At 40.4% G+C, this 20329-nt stretch overlaps 1 protein-coding gene across 1 annotated transcript in view; it reads right to left on the reverse strand.

Annotated features, from left to right (window-relative positions):
* GABRG3 (gamma-aminobutyric acid type A receptor subunit gamma3) overlaps positions 1-20329 on the reverse strand; it is a 521745-nt gene that overhangs the window by 14892 nt on the left and 486524 nt on the right. Inside the window, exon 7 of the mRNA XM_054009150.1 lies at positions 6305-6457. Coding sequence (XP_053865125.1) covers positions 6305-6457 — 153 coding nt within the window. The remainder of the gene's footprint in view (positions 1-6304; positions 6458-20329) is intronic.

The following is a 20329-nucleotide window of genomic DNA, read 5'->3' on the forward strand; positions in this document are numbered from 1 at the left end:
GCCTCCCAGGGTGCTTACCCTGTTGAGCTGCATGCCAGAGGTTTCCGACCCCTGATCCAGACTATGAAACTCCTCAGCTAAATGAACTGAAAGTGACTAAGAACCTGGCCACATTCACAACCTCCATGCAAAACCCATCTCTTTGACTGAGTGTTCTGACAACAACACTTTTACACTCCCACTGCTCACTCGATCTTTTATTTTGTAAAAACAAAAACAAAAATCCTAAACTCCACTTCCTGAAAAAGAAGACAGAGATTTTTGTTCTTAGTCTTGGAGGGTACTTTGTCATAGATTCAGGGTAACTGCACCTATATTCCCAGTCCATGGTCCCTCAAGGGCTCCCAGACATCACCTCTCCAGGGTGGAGACTTGTGTCTCCCTTCCTCCTGACAACATGTTTTAAGTCTGCACTGCTCCCTGAACTACACTGCAATATCCCTAGCAAAGCAGTCTGCCTTTGCTTTCTCTCCAAGGGCTATGATTAGTGTATTGCCAGCAGATACAAGTCACCACACAGCTTCTTCTAAGTGAGCATATTTATTCTTAAGGTAAAAGCATTACAGAGAAAACATATAAAAACAATAAACTTTTCTATATGCATGATAAAAGCCTACCAGAGGTCACCCAGAAAGAAGGCCCCGAGTCAGTTTAAACTCAGGATATTTATTCACAAGTCCTTCCTTTCTCTGTTGTTCTCTGGAGAATCCAGTTTGAACCAGTATATGTGAGCCTCACCCTCTCCCCCGGGAGGGGGACTTCTCTGGGAGGGAGGTTTATAAGCTGGCTGATTTACCTTAATTACGCTCACTGTTTTAAGTTCCTGGAGGAGTCGTGATAGCCATCCCCCATGGAGTCAAACACAATTATACATAAACCACTCATTTAAAACTATGGACCCCAAAGATAGATGTTGCAACTCCATGCAGTATCACACTTGGATACTACAATGATGGGTGCTAGGATCAGAACCTAGTTAGATAGAAGACCACAGTGGGAATAGGCAGGAGCTGGGCCAGAGTTGCAGATACAGTAGCATTTGAAAGGGCAGACACAGGGGAAAATGTGTAGCATCTCTTCACCCTGGCTTGGGGCTCGATTTCATCTCCCCAACCACATTTGGAGCTCAAAAATGCAGGCTTTATGCAAATCAGATGCCATTGCTTAGGGTATGTCTGCACTGGAGCTGGCAGGTGTACATTCCAGCTTTCGGAGACATACCTGAGTGAGCTCTGATTGAGCTAGCACACTAAAAATAGAGTGTAACCAGGGTGATGTGAATGGTGGGAGGGGCTACCCTGAGAACAACTACAATAAACAAGCACTGAAAGCTATTTTTGAAGTAATAAAAATTTAGTCATTGTGTATAAGCAAAAGAAACACTGTTTTTGAACATTAAAATCTGTTTTATAGTATCACATAGTGAGCAGGAATGGAACAAAAGGCATAAAACACTATACATCGAGCGTATATCTAGATGCCATATACATCAATAAGAACCAACACCTATGTTTTCCCCAAAATAGTATCTAGATTCTTTACCCTGGCCTCACTGCTACTCTGCGTGAGATCATTTTGGTGGATGATGTCCAGGAGGTTCTATGATAGATCTCTTATTGTGGGAAGAGCCTTCCACCCTGTTCTAAAATTTGCAGTGCTCCAGAACTGTCTGTCAGTTTTTTAAGACCTACCAAAGATCTGAAATTACTATCAGAGTCATCCTGATCTCATTTCCGCAGCTTCGTGTCACAGCTGGCATTAATGCCCTCAGTCAGAGAAGTGTATGTGTTTAAATTTATTTTCTGTCAGTGACATCAATACTAAATTTACTATTTTATAAATCAAATAAGACTTTCCAGCAAACTAAGATAGCTCAGGGGATTCAGAATGGGTGAACAATGTTTTACCTTTAGGTCACTGGTATGAATTTAATTGTGATCAATACATTAATATTTTACCATCTGATAGCTGCTTACAGGACTTCACTATGCAAAGACAATTAGTGGTCTGAATCTGGCCGTCTCAGAGGACTCATGGATTACATGGTTAGAGAGGCTCAATTACCCTCTTACATTTAAGGGTATCTTCTGCCAGGCAAGAATAATGGCACGTTGAGGGGGCAGCATGGGGAAGATTGTTGCCCAAGCTGTAGCTAGTTTGTAGGTTGGAATTTCATTTTCTCCATCTTCCAATCTTGGCAACTTTCATGAACACTAAATTCATTTTCAAAATGTAAGTGACTGAAGGATGGAAGTGAAAGGAAAGTGATGTGAGTTTTTATTAAATGCCATCGTCGGGCTTGACGACTGCTGTATATTTGACACTTGCAATTTCAGATGCTATATGGTAACATAACCATAATAGTATCAGATAATGGAATGTGCTAACACCCTACCTATATATGTATATAGATACAGTATATCAAAAGAAGGCAGTTTGCTGAAAACTTCAGTTAAATTAAACGCTCTGAATTTCAATAAAAAACACCCCCATAGTTTACCCAGTGTATTTTTCTTCTCTTTAAACGCCTGCCAACATATCTAGATTGGTAGCTTTGGAAGAAGGTAATTTTCATAGTTAATGAGAAGTATAAATATTAGAAAGCAATTCCAGCCCTGTAGATGGAGGCATTTACACAAGGAGGCAGCATAGTCTAGTGGTTAGAACACATAACTGGCAGTCAGGACTCGTGCGTTATCTGCCTATCTCTGACACTGACTCAGTGTGATCTGAGGGTAACTTCATCTCTTTGTTCCTCATCCCTTGGTTTGTAAAGCAGGGAAAATGACACCCATCTTTTAAAAAAGAAATGCTTTGAGGTCTTCATATTCAGGTACTAGTGTTTGTGTATGTGCCGTGCCATAATAGGGATTATTTCTACAGTTCTATTGTCCTCTCAGAACTAAATATCCCTTATTTCATTATTTCAGTATATTTCAGTATATATCTGGCTCATTACTGATAGCTGTGCAGAAGGGGGGTAAAGCCTTTATTTCATACAACCCAGAGCAGTTGCCAATAGCTCAGCACATTACTCATTAATTTCAGGGAGTGAATTTTTTTCCCTGATGTAACGCCATTTAAGTCAATGAAGTTACATCAGGGGCAAATTTGCCCCCTTCCCCAAGTCTATAAATCATTTTGACTGATTAGCATTAATGATCTAGAAAACCCAGGATGATTTCAGTGAGTAGCCGTTAGCTGTGTTATACACAAATGCACACTGTACTATTTTTAGAAGCGGGTACAATGTATGCTACTTTTCAATTCAGACAGATTTCTTGTTCAAATTATATAAGTGCACTAAAGCAAATAAAGAGCACTAATGTGGCTATTCTGAAGATTTACAGTAAACTGACCATTGGGAGACATTTGGGCTCTGATGGTGCACAAGGACATATGTCCCACCTATGCATTACTTTCTAGTTGCTTGATGTAATTTATATTTTTAGGCCAGTAACTAAAGGTTTAATTATGTCTCAGAGTGTATCCACATGGACTTCTCTGAACTCTATCTAACCAAAAAGAGTTGGGCACCTAATTCATCTAGACTGCTTGGAAAACTTTAGCTTAGTTTCTAATTTGACACTCACCCATTGCTATCAGAATGTCTTGTTTCTACTGGATAGAGTTCCTCAGGAACGTTCAAGACAATACATTGCTGTGACTAAAATTCTAACCTTCACTCTTGTCTAATTAGTTTGGAAATGGACCTATGCAGTATAAGTACATGAGCTTTCTGAGAGATAGCACACAAGCAAGCTATTTCTAGTAAGAGAAAGCACTTGACACTTTTTTTTCTCCTGGTTTGTTGTTTTTAATGAAAATCAGGCATTGTGAAACATAATCCAGATGGGTGATATGTGATTCTTCAGTACACAATATTGTCTCACACGTTTATTGACACACTGTGGTTAATCTTTCCGTGTCTCTATTGATACAGCTAATTTAAGAGAATTGCATTAGTACCATAAGGCCTGATTCTCATTTACAGTAAGGCCTCCTTATACCCCACTGGCAGTTGAAAATGGCCTTAAAATGGGTGTAAATTTTAAAGCCCCTTTCTACTGTTAGAGTAGCAATGTAGAGACACAATACTGGTAATAAGAATCAGGCCTCCAGTCTTTTGTTTCTGGAAAATGGGGTTCAAATTATGCATATCTGGAATTCTGAAGGACATTTATAGTATATAGCTGTTCAATTCAAAGCTTACCAATGCAACACTCAGCAGGATTTGGAGCGTTACACCCAAGCAGAAAATCAGAACACACTTGTCAAAAGGTTTGCTAAGGTTTGTGAATTTCTGGAGTGGAATTGGGACATTTATGATTTTGTGTTGACCTCATGGGAAGTAATTTTTTAGTGCTGCATTATTTGTTTTTAATTAACTAATGGATGCTCTCAGCAGTCTTATTGCAAGTTCTCCCAAGTCTCTTCCCGTTACTGCTCCTGTTGCATACCTCCCTCATAACGAACCATCTATGACTTGAAGAGATGTCCCCTGTTACTCACTAAGAATAAAGGCTCATTTAACCCTGTAGCAAGATGGGCTGTGTACTTACAGCAGGAACCGCTGATGTTTGGATTCACTGCTGAAACAAAGTGGTAGCGAGTGGAAAGCCTATACTTAAAACATATTTTTAGTAACATATTTCTGCTGTCATTCATCGTGATGAGCTGGACCATCATTTTAAGATGTTAGTTTTGCTCATTTATGTGATGCAGAATGGTTCAGGCCAGGTGCTGACAAACCTTAATAAATGGCGGCACAGCAACATGCCTCACTGAGTTATGGACTCTGCTAAGATTTTCAAATGTGCTTAAGGGATTTAGGAGCCCAACGCCTTCTGGTGAGATGTAAGCTCCTAAATCCCTTAAGCACATTTGAAATTTTCATCTTTATTGCCTCCAGAGCTCTGTGTTCTGAGCTGGAAGCTACATCACTCAGGAGGTGGGTGGCTGCCCCGATTCACTCATTTGCTGGAAGAAATGATAATGCTAGACTGAGGCACTCTGAACAGCCAATAAACGTTGCAGTCTTGAACTAAATGGCTTCCTCTTGCAACTTTGTGAGAGAACAAACTCGTGGGAATGGGGAATTCCTCTCAGAGTCTAGCTCCCCAGTGTGATCTTAGTAAGCTACCTTGCAGAAACAGGTTTAGATTAAGGACTCGTGATCATTTTCGGTTCAATAAGTCATTTTTAAAGAATTTTTCCTATATAGACAAGGGGCAGATGGTGATGACCTGTGCATAGCTGCTAGGAGGGTCAGAAAGCTTTGTGAAAAAGGCCTCCCCCTGTTATAGGGGGTCCTCCCCGCCTCCCCTCCGCAACAGCAGTCCCTGTTCATTCCTAGGGAACTACTCAGCCAAAAGGGGGACTACAGGGAGACTACAGCCCTGATCCCCCTCTCTCTGCCATCCCCCACCCCTGGTATTTTCTCTAAAGGGACAGTCTATTTGTGTCAGCATAAGAGTTGTGCAAAGTGAGTATCCCATTGGGTGCAGAGCAGCTCTTGGAAAGATTATGCTTCCTTGAGGCAAAATTTCCCATGTGCTATTCCTGGGATGGTGCACTGACCAGGGCTCAGGCATACCAGCCCCAATGGAGCCCCCATGTCTTTCCTTCTGTTTTAATGTGTACATAGTTAATCTCCTATTATAACCCTGCCCCTGTGTTCCTGATACTTGCACAGCCTGCAATTTTTGTGTTAGACTTTGAAAATTCTGCCCAATTATTTTTAACATAGCCTACATTTAAGCTCCTAAATCCACACTTCGGCACTTATATAAGTGACCTGATTTTCAGAGGTGTTGGAGAGCTGCCAGCACCTCTGAAAAACAGGACTCTTATTTATGTACCTAGCTCTAGGCACTCAAGCATCATCATTTTGGACAAATTTCTTCTTATCCATCAACATTTGTTGTCTATAAATATAACATAAGGAACAGCAGCTTAAGGATGGAAGGAAGGAAGCAGTCTACTGTGCCTATCATTCAAAAATCCTACTAGAGAAACCACAGAAGGATTAGCGAAGCAATCATTTATTCTGAGCTATTATGCAAACAAAACAGGTGGCAGAGTCATTTATTTTTAATTGTTCCTTTAAAACTCAAATACCAAATTCCCTTGTCACAACTGGCTTTTAGGCCTGTAGGAGCTGGCTGTGATGATGTACAGTACATATCTAATGCCCAGAGACATTGGTCTCCTAATTGGAAAGGAGATGAAATTTTCAAATGGTAAAGCAGGATATTTGTTAATATTCAACACAGTGATAGAACAGAAAGAATTAAGACCTTACCTAGTGCTGTTCTTGCTGGTGTAGCATCTTTTTTAATCCAGAAGGATACCCAGGATAACACAACTGTTAAGATGCAGGGTATGTATGTTTGAATAGTGAAGTATCCCATTCTTCTACTTAAATCGAAGTATATAGTCATGACTATGTAATCACCTGCAACAACAGGAAAGAAGCCAAAAAGGATATTGTGATGAAGTTCAGTTACTCAGTCGCCTGACTGGTAATCTTTAGAGCAAGTATTGTTTCAAATATGCAAAGTGTATGAAATATTTCCTTGTATTCTGAGACCATCTGTGCAAAAAAGCCCAGGCACAATACAGCTGAATTAAAGCTTTCTCACTCAGAATTTCCTTTGTTTTATCCCTTTGATAGAAATTTCAATGTTTCTGGACAGCTGGTGTGAGGCGGGGAGTGGAGATAAGATTCTTCCTCTCACCTGATCTTGACTAATAGGTTTTCCGAAGGCCTCTCTGCTTCCTGAGGCTGGAACTTCAGAATGATTCCATGGTAAGAATCACTACCATAGAATATCAGGGTTGGAAGGGACCTCAGGAGGTCCCCCCTGCTCAAAGGGGGACCAATCCCCAGAGAGATTTTTGCTCCAAATGGCTCCCTCAAGGACTGAATTCACAACCCTGAGTTTAGCAGGCCAATGCTCAAACCACTTGGCTATCCCTCCCCACCACTAGGCTACCATCTTCCCACAAACTTGCAGTGGCCATTTCACCTTCCCTCTGCCTTCCCCCCCTATGGGTGCACCTTCCCTGCCAAACACCTGATTTCGGATTTGATTGGCTTCACCGTTTCCCCCTCGGACCACAATGCTGCTCTACACAAGCTGCTAGGGGTCCTTACGCAAGATGAAGCACACAAACTTTCTCCATAAACTGAGAACTTGTTCACAGACATTGAAAGCTCAATGCGGGAAAGCCTTAATTAGTCTCAAATCAGGTTTGCTACCACAGAGTAAACATGACAAAGTACAGCATCTTCTCTCGGGGCCCCTTAACAATATTTTCTATGTTCTTTGTGATTGGTAACATTTCAGTATTCCTTAGTACCAAATGTATTATTGAATAGTTGGCATAAAAGGTTCCCTTGTGTTAGTAAAGTACATAATACCACCATTTGTAAATTTTGTTTTCTGTCTAGCTGGGTTTTTATGTTGTACCCATCAGCACAGTGGTGTCCAAATTGTATCAGAAATACAGCTCTGTAAGCAAGAAGTGGGAAAAAAAATGAGCATACGATAGTATTTTGCACAGTGCTGTCCCTACAGTGCCTATGTGTCCTGTTTTTGAGAAGGTATAAAATTGTGTGGGTTTTCTGATTTATGTATGTAAACCACCCTAGCCTGTGGAGAACTTTTTTGCTCCTACCCTATAGAAGATACAATTCTCTGTGGTTATCAGGCTCTAAGAAGTTCTATGTGAAAGCAATAATGATTGTCTGATCTGATTTGTTATTGAGCTGGGGATCTGTGAGGTATGAGAACAGAATATGATGTAAGCACACTACTGAGTTTATTGATACATCTGCATAACTCTCAATAATTGGCATGGGAAGAGTATAACGTTATGTCTACTGCTGCACTTTTAGTATACAGCACTTCGCCTTTTATTTCTGTGTTCTTTAAGTAGCTTTAAAAGTCCTTTTGTGATTATTATTGCTACAGATGTGGTCAGGGCCTGCTTTAGGAAGTGCAGGGCCCAATTCGAACATTTTTGGCGGGACCTTGGCAGGGATGACTAAAAAAAAAAAAAAGTAAAAAAAACCTTTTAATTTCTTAGCAACCGTTCCCCTATAAAAAGTTCTGATTTAAGGGATATGCCACAGTATGTATTTTTTGTACCAATGGGGTTACCATACATCCGTATTTTCTCAGGAGGAATTTTTAAATCCGGATGGCGATTTAAGAACCAAAAAGTCTGACATGTCCGGGAAAATACGGATGTATGTTAACCCTACCTAAAGTTCTTTTTTAAAAAGATGGGCCTGAACTAGAAATGAGCTCTGTTTCATATGTGTAGGTCCCCACCACTCCCTGGGGGTGTGCTAGGGTGACCAGATGTCCCGATTTTATAGGGACAGTCCCGATTTTTGGGTCTTTTTCTTATATAGGATCCTATTACCCCCCACCCCCTGTCCCAATTTTTCACACTTGCTATCTGGTCACCCTAGTGTGCACATGTGTGCGTCCCAGCTGCTCCCTACTCCCCTCATTGAAGCAGGTGTGCAGGGTTACTGCCCTGGGAACTGCAGGGCACCAGTGGACATGGGGCTGGCTGGAGGCAGGACAGGGGCTGACTGGAGGTAGGAGCTGGCTGCAGGCAGAGCAAGGGGTGCGGGGCTGGCTGGAGACAGGGGTGTGTGGGGGGGGCTGGCTGGCTTCAGGCAGGGCCGCAGGGGGGTGCACCAGGGGTTGGCTGGAGACAGGCTGGCTGCGGGCAGGGGGTGCGGGCTGGAGGCAGGGCAGGGGGGTGTGGGGCTGGCTGCAGACAGGGACTGGCTGGAGATGGGCTGGTTGCAGACAGGGCAGGGGGTGCGGGGCTGGTGCGGGCAGGGGGTGCAGGTACAGGGCGTACAGCCTACCCTGTACAGTGAGTGCCCCCTCCTCCTCCGTCCCCCACCGGGGTAGCAGCAGCAGCCTGGGGCTCGGGGGCTATTTAAAAGGCCCGGGGCTCCCCTGGTTCTACCGCGCCAGCCCTTTAAATAGCCGCAGGAGCCCTGGGGAAGCGGCGGGGTTCCAGCGGCCATTTAAGGTATTTAAAGGTGTCTAAAGACCTCAAGGATATTTGAGTGTCACCCAGTATGAAATTCATGAATGTCTGGGAGAGCATTCATGTAACATAGCTGGGAGTAATTTTACATGCTAGTGGCTGTATGTGGGCAGGCCCGGTGTGGTTGCTTTGGCAGCAAAGGAGTGTAAAAGGCACCCCAGGCTAGAGAGTTATGGGGACACCGCTGTTCAACAGTTCGGATTGTACCCTGGGGAATGTCAGAATATGATGCTATAGACATACTAAAAGAAAACTCTAATCCAGGTACCAGATTTATTACCACAACATTAGCAGCAGGTCAATTTTCATATCTTCCTCATACCACACAACATTTCTCACAGTGAGGAATGGAGATCAAGCCATGCAGGCAATTGCAGTGGGGAGCCTTTGAAGCCTTCATTGTATGTAAATTTGTGTCCAGGACACAGTCTCCCCCGTTTGTTTAATTATAGAAACAACTGACAAACAAATGGTGCATCAAGGGTCTGACTCTCCCCTTGCACAAGTGAGAATCAGGAGTACCGTAGCTTCGCCAAAGTCCGTGGAGTTACGCAAGTGTGAAACTGATGTGAGAAGAGACCTAGCCCCTGAGAGTCTAAAGTAAGGCTAGGCAGTGCACTGTTTGGACACTATTAAAGCCGCTGATGGTCTTGGTGGGGGAGGAAATCATCTCAGCATTAAAAAACCTGTAAGCACTTATGTCCCTCATGTTGGCACTACTGTGGTAAGTAAAAGCTGTGTGCTGGCCCAAGGCTTTTAAAAACTACTGTAGATTGCAGTATGCATCTAAATTGCATTTTAGATTTTCTTTTAACCTTGATCAGATCAACTCCTTTTGAGTGACCTCAATTTGTCACTCAGCCTACTGAATAGCTGCATCAGTCCCTAGTTATCTAAAATTTCTTGCTAGGAGTTTTTGTTAGTGTGTACAGCAGTAGCATGTACATGCCAAGTTGCACACAGTACAGTTTTACAGCTACAAATGTAAAGTACATGGACAATCCATAATGAAAATCATGCAGCTTCTATTCTAAAAGATTACAGAAACGTCAAAGGAAGAGGTATGAGTCTTAAAGGCATTACACTGCTCTACAGCCAAAATGCTTCTGAAATAAATGTAGTTAAACTTTACTAATTCTGGGTCACTGAGAACAAAAATGATGCTTAAAATTGTTGACTGGCTCTAGTTTTCAAGATATGCTGTTGGGTCAGTATATACGACCCTTGACTTGGGAATGGCGGAGGATAAGTGAGTTATAAAGGGAAGGGATCTCAATTTAAACCAGAAATGACTAAAATACATCTTTGACTGGATCTATGAATAAATCTATGACTGGGTTTGGACAGTACTTGCTTTTTAGGCAAAACAATGAATGATGCAATCTGAAGCTGGTATTGCATCATACATGATATGAATTGCATCATGTTATTCCTAGAAGTCATGGATGATGCAATCATAACAAAGCTTGCATCACTCTGCTGAACAAATTGCCCTATATCAGCTCTAGAAATCATACAATGTCGTGCTCTCTTATTTGTCAGTGATTGATTTTGCAAAGGGACACATTTCTGTTTAGCCAAAGAGAGCAGAGATGCCTCGTACTTGTGTGAACAGTGCAGATAACTTCTGCTATGTTTGTGGTGAAGTGACTTTTGCATCAGAAAATAACAGTATAACCACTATGGTTAAGAAAGCCTATCACCTTTATTTTGGCTGCAAAATTGGAGATCAGGACAAGAGATGGGCCCCACGCATATGCTGCAACACTTGTGCAACAAAACTTCGCCAGTGGTTGAACAGGAAAGGGAAATCTATGCCTTTTGCAGTGCCAATGATTTGGAGAGAGCCAACAGATCATACCATCAATTGTTACTTCTGCATGGTGCCTCCAGTTGGGAAATGTGTGTCAAAGAAGAAAAAGTGGACTGTGCATTATCCAAACATTCCATCGGCTATACGCCCAGTACCCCATGGAGAAGGACTGCCAGTTCCTGATGCACCAGAATCATTCTCACTTGAGTCAGACGAGGAAGAGGAAGAGGATGAAACTTCTGGTCCTGAACCATCAATGTCACAGGACCCACATTTTCTCCCATCCTCCTCCTCTGAACCACACCTCATAACACAAGGTGAACTGAATGACCTTGTCAGGGATTTGGAACTACCCAAGAGTAAGGCAGAGCTGTTGGGCTCCAGACTACAGCAGTGGAATCTCCTGGAAGGTGATATTAGGGTTTCCATGTTCCCTGACCATCAAAAGGATCTTGTCCCATTCTTCGTCATGGAAGGTGATCTTGTAGCCTGCAACAACATCGATGGTGTGATGGCAGCCCTCAACATCATTCACAATCCAGATGAGTGGAGACTGTTCATTGATTCATCGAAGACAAGTTTAAAGCTGTTTTACTGCATAATGGCAATGTTTTGCCATCAATTCCAGTTGGTCATGCAGTCCATATGAAGGAAACCTATGACAACATGAAACAACTTTTGAGGTGCATAAACTAATGACCAACATCAGTGGCAGCTTTGCGGCGATTTGAAGGTTGTTGCTCTCTTGCTTGGTCTGCAGACTGGATACACAAAGTACTGCTGTTTTCTCTGCGAATGGGATAGTCGTGCAAGGGAGTCCCACTACATCAAGAAAGATTGGCCACTCCGACAGTCATTGGCACCTGGGAGGAAAAGTGTTCAGCATCCACCACTTGTTGAATCAAGGAAGATTTTATTACCACCCTTACACATCAAGCTGGGTCTGATGAAGAACTTTGTCAAGGCCATTGACAAAACACAAGCAGCTTTCAAGTACCTCCATGGAAAATTTCCAAGGTTAAGTGAAGCTAAGGTAAAGGAAGGTGTCTTTGTTGGTCCTCAGATTCGTCAACTTCTTCGAGATGATGCATTTGACCATGCACTGCGTGGCAAGGAAAAGACGGCCTGGAAAGCCTTGCAGTTAGTGGCAATAAATTTTCTCGGAAACAACAAGGCAGACAACTACAGATTGTTGGTGGAAAACCTCCTCAAGGCATACAAAAGCCTTGGTTGCAACATGTCACTAAAGCTACATTTTTTGCACTCTCATCTAGATTTTTTTCCACCGAACTGCGGAGCAGTGAGCGACGAGCACGGCGAGCGATTTCACCAGGACATTGCAACAATGGAGAAACGCTATCAGGGCAAATGGAGCCCATCAATGCTTGCAGACTATTGCTGGACAGTGACAAGAGATGCTCCATTTAATGAATACAAGAGACAAGCCAAGAAGCGCTGAGTAGACACTGAATAGGACTAAACTATGTGCATAATAGTTTTTTGCCTTTTGTTTCATACTAAATTTTATTTATATAACCCTTTTGCTGATTTTTAAAGTGTTCCATAAACAGGACAGGTGAAATATTATCATGTAAAGCAACCATAAACACATGAAAAGACCTAGGTTTACAATTTATGATTAAAACTCTACTATCTACACAATATACATAGACATAAAATGTAAAAAGTTAAATATCTTAGAAACAGTAGCCAATCAGTTGTTTTAATTGTCATATTTCAATTCAGCACATCAAAATACATAAAATAGAACATTTTATTTCTGAAGCAGACAACTTCTCAAAAATTGTAGACCAGTGTTAACAATCCAAAATATAAAATTGAAGTATTCTCTTCATTCTGCATTGTGGGACATTCGTTCTATAGAAATCCAACTGACAATGCAATTTCCAGATGAGGAACAACTGCAGAACATGCAATACAGATCTGCAAGGCAGATTTCAGAGCAAAACCCTGCTTTAAGGTAAAAATAATATATATATATATATATATATATATATATATATATATATAATGGACTTAAAAAAGATAAGTAATCTAATTGCAAAAATGGAAGCCACATGGAAACCAAAGAAATCTCCAATTTGCAACTAAGAAAATAATTTTAGTTATCAACAATTTAAATAATTTCTCAGGAAACTAAAATTTTAACTAAACAATCAGCCAAGTTATTGAAATAATGAAAATTGCCTGTAGGCAAAATAATCCACTACAGGTTTTATCTAACAAGAAAAAAATGTATCTTAAGGCAACAAATCTTTTAAAGTAATCAAAATAGCGAGGCAACATTTCTCATGAAACCAGGAAGACTGTTGTCTGTGACCTAAAATACCCTTATTCATTTTAGTTTATAATTTGAAAATAGGACCAGTGGTGGAAAAATAATGATTTTCTATGGATTCAGAACCTGGAGTTTTAATGAATGGTGCTAAGCAGCAGCATATGTCTTTTTCTGCTAAAGACTGAGGAAGGCTTGAGTGAACTGCCAAAAGTTTTCCTGTATCACATTAAAACTCAACTCCCTTAAAGATGAAATCTTTGAGTAGCACATAACTGGAAGTTGTATTTTTAAATAAATCTTTTTACAGTATAACCACACTCATGTGCATTGCACAGTAATTCATATCTTCACATTAGACCATATGTTCGATCTATTACAGTTGTTTCACCATCTTCACTCATTCTGCTGTTATGGCTAAAATGGATGGTGATCCCATTTGTCTTACTAAAAGTTAAATGAAGACTGATTTTAGTGATGTGTACTATGAAACTACCAGGGACCAACTTGACAATTTTCTGGTTTACTGTATTTTTAGTATGTGAAAGAAGACAAGACTCTTGTTCTTTCTTCACCTGAAATGGAGAATAATAAAGAGTGTCAGAGTTCACCTGTGACATTAGTGAATGTGATTGTGAGAATACAATCCACTCACTAGAAACATGACTAACAGCATGCTAGGAATATATTACTATAGACTTGTGGGACTCAAAGAGCTCATAGAGGTAACTCATTTAACATGTTTGCTTTTTATAATATTTCATGAAATCTACTTAATACTGGGTGGGTAAATTTTCCCATCCTCCAAGTTTCAATCTCTTTTCCATGTCTGAGCCCAACACCATCCTCCCCCCACCCCACTCCTCTTTTTTCCCTTCCACCCAACTTTGTCTGACACCTTTTGCTTCCAAAGCCTTCCCCTGTCATTCCTTTATGGCTCTCCCAAGTCTGCTGTGCTGTCCTAGTAAGTTGAACAACTCTTACTGGCCTGGCTACTCTCTGCCTTCCATAGTCTGAAGCACCCCTGAGTCAGAAGCACCTCAGATTGCAATGCACATCTCTGATCTGAAAACAACCAGCCCAGCTCACAGGACACTCAACAAGTTAGGATTTCTTTAAGTATCGTTTGCCTCTTGATGTGACTTCTGCAGTTGACTTGTCTATCCAATTGCTATGTTGTGCTGAAATGATTTTGCCAGATGCTGCCCTCTTACTCCATCAGGGAGAGGAAGACCTGCCTTTGGAAGATCCAACAATTGAGCGCAATCGTGGATGAGACAGCCTGGCAGCAGTGACTCTAGAAAGACGTTCTCTTATTTTTTAAAAAAAATAATGATAAAAATAGGACATTGTAAATGCTTCTTGGAGATGCAGAGAAGATGAAAGGCAGGGGAATAAATGTCCCTGTCTCCCTTAAAATCTTGATAACCAAATGAAATATGCTAGGGCTTATGCAGTCTTTTATTCTGACCCCTCCAAAACATGTTTTTCTGTGTGTATCACTAATGCTCATCGCCACAGAACAATCTTTGATCCCAAGCACTCTAGGATGAATGCTCCTAAGGCCTAGAGAAATATAAAATGACTGAGATCACCCTGCTATGTTAGGTGTTTTTCTCAGATGCCTACACATTGCTCTGATGACAGGGTTTCTCCAGTGTGAGTAATGATGCACATGTTCACACAGGTGCACACACATAAGAGCAGACAGGCACATTTGCACACATTCCAACATGTAAATGTACTAATTCTGAACTGTTATATTACAGGTAACTTGTGGGCATGATGTGTTAAATAACCGTCTCTATGGGTCTCCAGGGGTGGCTTTGAGTATTATTTGTATTATCATAGTATTGTAGCCTAAGAGCCTCAATCTTGGAGCAGGATTCCATTGTGGCAGGTGCTATGAAAACACAACAGAAAGATGATGCCAGCCCTTAGGAACATACAATCTAGATTAAGAATTGTTCTAGGCATGGACAATGTGTGTGCGTATGTATTGTGCACAGTCCAGAGACCGCTGTCTTAAATAATATCAAGTGTGCATTTTTTTCTTATGAAATACAGTGAGCCCATTAACTGCAAATGGCTAGCAGTAGTAGTAATTGTGTTGTTGTTACATAAATTATAGGTCTTTTTTTTTTGTATCTCACAGAGCCATGTATAATAATATGGGAGGTGGGGGAGACAAGCAAATTCCAAAAGCATGTTTTCATAATAGGAACTTTGAGGGTTGTTTTAAAGAATATAATAAAAAAAAAAGACACATGTGTAAATAAAAGGCATTAATGTAATGAGTGGATATACGGTCTCATTAATGCCAATGGGAGATTTGTCTTTGACTCAAGTAGGACCAGGATTTGGCCCTAAATTATAACTCATAACTGAACTGTCTCTTATTTAAATGTTTGCCATTGTAAAGATTTTTTTTTCTCGTGTAACAACATTAGGAAGTATAACATTTGGGAACATATTTTCACTTGAAGCTATCTGTCGTTTATTTACTGAGTCAGCATCAGGTAATTTACATTTGACGTTATTTGTTCTTCCGTAGGCAATAACCTTTCATTTTCTTTGACGGAACTAGCATTTTCAAGAGCCCAATAAAATGTCAAAGTTTTGTTGAATGACATTGTGTCTGTTTTGAAAATCTGATGACTAGTACGTATTTAAATTTATTTCATCCTATGATTTTGAATGGTAGTGTTAAGCTTGGAAACATTTATGAAATGTGTTAGAGGTCTAAATTATTCATACTAGCAAATTTTTCGAATTATTGACATACGTGTCTGAAATAAAATGTTTAAAAAGGTATCTTTTTCAATAGTTTAAATAACTGTGTGAAACCGAAAAGACAGTAATTATCGTGTCCTAAAGATCTCATTATGTACTGTACCCCTACATGTTAAAGTAGTTGATTTGAAATTTGGTTGCTCATATTCTACAGTCTTCAGCTACACTACACAACTTCTGTTAAGTCCCCTTTAGCTCTTTGAGAGTACAGAGGAGATAGACCAACATCTGTGTATATAGCTTCATGCAAGAAGGCAACCCCAAAGATATAAACTCCCAAACAATAAAGCCTAAGTTACTACAGTGCTTTGTTTGAGTGATTAAAAAGAGTTTGATCCTTATAATGATAGCTTTATTCTAAAAACCTAAGTGTTCTTTGTTTGCAGCACTACTATAGAGCATAATGTTTCCCCTCAAAATAGGCCATGTGAAGTTATAGCATCCTACTCATCCAAGGACTGCTGCCAGCATCCGAATTGCTTTTAGACCACGTCTAGCCATAATGACATTTTCATTTCAGAGCAGAAAATAGCATTTTGTATGCTCTTTCAAATATGGAACTAATGAAAATGATTGATTTTTCATTTTACTATTGCAAGGTACAAATAATATTGAGCAGTCCTCACAAAAAATGCAGGTCCATCAAGCCAAGCAATACGAATAAAAACATATAATACCACAAGCAGAAATTCAGGCCATGATTACAAGTCTAGTTCAATTTCTGACTGAACAATAGAAAAGCTACATGTATAACCTCCATCACCTAGAATGCATTTAATGCATCAAGCAGAGAGTAAATCAATGTCCAAATATTGTAGATCATGAATTAACTATCACTCTTTATTCAAAGAGAAATTATCACTAAGTATCACAATTAGGTTCTTCTTTTGCCTAAGGAAAGATTAACAATATCCAATGTAGTTTGAATAATAATAACTTACCATATATGCCACTGCTGTGTCTGTGAAGATGGTACTTCAAGACCCTAAAATATGAATTATTTTTATAGGCTTATATAGCATTGCAAGGGTTATTGGCTGGGAGCACAGTGATGCTTTTAGAACAAAACATTCTCCACACTCCGTGAAGTACAAAATGCAGCAGGAGTAATGAGCAGACACTAAGCTAATGCTTCTCAAACTCATTTTGCTGTTAATAATTGTCCAAACATGCCTGGAGAGCCACAGTTTAATGTCACCTGCTAGGCAGTGCTGATCACGTCCCACTTATGTATACTACTAAGATTTTTAATGACACGATCCATTGACAATATTGCTTGGGGTAGGGGACTTGGCCTCTTTGTTTTTAATGATGTTTGGCATGAAGTCGCACAGGCTTTAATGTCAACACTTTTATTATTCAAAATTTCATTTAGACTGATACAATTAAGACTGGAAATGGAATCTAAATTACTTTGAATTTTAGAGCAGTTCAGATTTCAATAATTGGACCTAAACCTGCTTTGATAGTGTTGGGTCTGACTCAAAGCCAGGAGACCTATTTTCTAGGACTGTTTCGGAAATGGAATTTTTTTTGACAAAATACCAAGTCATTGAAACTGTAATTTTTCATAGGAAAGGATCACTTTCAACAAATGTCCCATTTAGAAACTGTTTTTAAAAAGTTTCAAAATTGCCAAAACATCCCATTTTGACATTTTTTATATGAAACGGTATGTTTTCTCAGTTCAAAATGACTTTTCATTTCAAAATTTAAGTTAAATAAAAAAAAAGAGGTCAAAATCTAAATGAAATGTTGTAATTGATCCCAAGCATTCCCGACAACCCGTCCCCCGTCCTCCCCAGATTTTCAGCTATCCAAATGTTTTGAGATTTGGACTTTTTGTTCTGATCTGGGCAGGACAATTTTTTGAAATCTTGAAAACTTTCATGGGACAGGAAAACAGTTTCCCAGCTGGCTCTACTATTTCCAGGTTCAGATGCAGATGAAATCTCTCTTGTTTCCACAAAACTTCTTCCCCCAAATGGCAGAACCCTCATGATAATAGCCGTTCTTGTGAGATTACTGTGCATTTTACAAACATCAGTTGACATCACAATCCTTCCACCATCTGTGGCAGAAATCTCATGAGAACATATTACAAGGCTCTGGTGCTGTCAAATCTGAATCCCAACCTCAAGCCCTAAAGCAGCTTTCATTGATTTTAAGACCAGAAGGGACCATTGTGATAATTGAGTCTAATCAGCATAATACAGGCCTTAGGACTTCCCTGAATTAATCACTGCTTCAGATAAAATATATGTGGTTGAACTAAAGCATATCTTTTAGCAAAACATCAAATTTTGACTTAAAGAATTTCAGTTGTAGAGAATCCACCACAATCTTTGGTAAATTGTTCCAATGGTTAATTACCTTCTTTGTTAAAAAAAAAAAAGCACCTTATTTCACATTTGAATTTGTCTAGCTTCAACTTCCAGCAATTGGATCTTTTTCTACCTTTGTTTACTAAATCAAAGGGCCCTCTTGTAGTCTGGTGAACATGATCACCAGTTTGGGAAAAACAATTGGCCATGCTCAGTTCAGTTTGTAACCCTTATCTCAGAGCCCTGTTTATTCACCACAACACCCACATGAAATGTGGAACAACATCACTACGTAACAACCCTGTTCCCAGCCTAGTTTTGGGGGGGTCTCTGTATTCCTGCAGCTTAATGGTCTAGATCTTTTCTAATCTAACGGAGTCTACAAGGCCTACCTGCCTTCTCATAGCCAACTTCTGCAGCCACAGGAGAATGTGCTCCCAGCCCTCTTCTGGTCCCAGGCACTCTCAGGAACTGGGGTCTTTACTTACATCCCTTAGCTGAGAATCATCCAAAACAGTCACTTGATGCTGTCCAGCTGGGTTTGATGATTCCCAGCACCTACCTGCTGGGCTTCTCTCTAAAACAAGGCTGGTGGCTCCCTCCTCCTCCTTCCCACCGCTTAAAAAGGCAGACTGCCCTGTTACAGGTCTATTATCAAATGTCTGTTCCCCAGGTAGGTTCTTGCAGTTGGTGATCAAGACACCTCTTCACCTCCTGTTAGAATAAACAGATTGCGCTCCTTGAATCTGCCACTATAAGGCATGTTTTCTAATCCTTTAAACCTTCTCCCAGCTCTCCTCTGAGCCCGCTCCAATTTATCAACATCGGACACAGTATTCCAGCAGCAGTCGTACCAGTGCCAAATACAGAGGTAAAGTTACCTCCTACTCCTACTCAATATTCCCCTGTTTATACATCCAAGGATCACATTAGCCCTTTCAGTCATAGCATTGTACTAGGAACTGTTGTTTTACTTTAGAGGGAATACATGGGCCAAAGGTGTTAACATAATTCTGTCATTGACCAACAATAAACAGTGTTAAATGAGGTCTCGGCTTTGGTATACAAAGACCTCAGCCTTCTTCAGACCATGGCAAACACACCATTAGAAATCCCTTTAACCTTTTATTAAAGACACAGAAAAGAAGGGGAAAAAATAGCTGAAGTGTTTAAAATGCAAAGTACTAAACAAGATTTTCATTTTAACAACATCCCTTGTTCCCTTTAGCTGTAGACAGTTTTTAGGAGGAAAACCTCCCTGTTCTTTGACAGTCTTTTAGAGGGTATCTAAGAGGACAATAACTGTCCTTTTGTGGGGAAAGAGAAGAAGTTAGTTGAGGTGGGCTGGAAATGTTCTCGTTGCTGCTGTTGTTGTTGTTCAAGCCCAATCCTAGAAGGAAAAGCCCCCTTGTCTGACAGTCTCTTAGATGGTATCCAAGATGGCAATAACTGCCATTGCAGGTCATGTTTGGGATTCACCTGGAGCTGGTAGTGGTGGTGATGCCATCTGGATCCCTCTCTCTTTCTGGCCCATTCTGACCAGGACACCTCTCAGGAGCAGGATGGATGAAGGCCTGTGGTTCCAGGAAATGGTAGGGGTGGCAGCTATGCTGGTGACATTCATTCCAGTAACCTCAGTCTGTTCTTTTCGTCTGGTCTCCCTTGTGTTCTTTTTGGTACTTTCCCTAAAAAATCTTTTTCTTTTAAGGACCCCAAAAGGGAGTGATGGGTGGAATAGCCCAACCCCTGATTATTTTGTCCACCAAATAGGTCTAGTGTCCAGCATATCAGTTTTGGCTCATTAATTTCCTGCTCTACATCTCCTGTTTTTAACCAGCATAATTTCAACACAGTCCTTTAATCATATTGACTTGGCCATTTTGTTTAGACTAATAGAATTATTCTGTGTCCCTTTTATACCCTTTCCTATAAACATAGTATAGGTTTTTGTAACATCTTATGAACATTTACATACTGGTTAACACAATGCAGATACATTTGTAGGCCCAACTGCACAAC

This window comes from Malaclemys terrapin, chromosome 1 (assembly GCF_027887155.1).
Source record: "Malaclemys terrapin pileata isolate rMalTer1 chromosome 1, rMalTer1.hap1, whole genome shotgun sequence".
Taxonomy (NCBI): domain Eukaryota; kingdom Metazoa; phylum Chordata; order Testudines; family Emydidae; genus Malaclemys; species Malaclemys terrapin.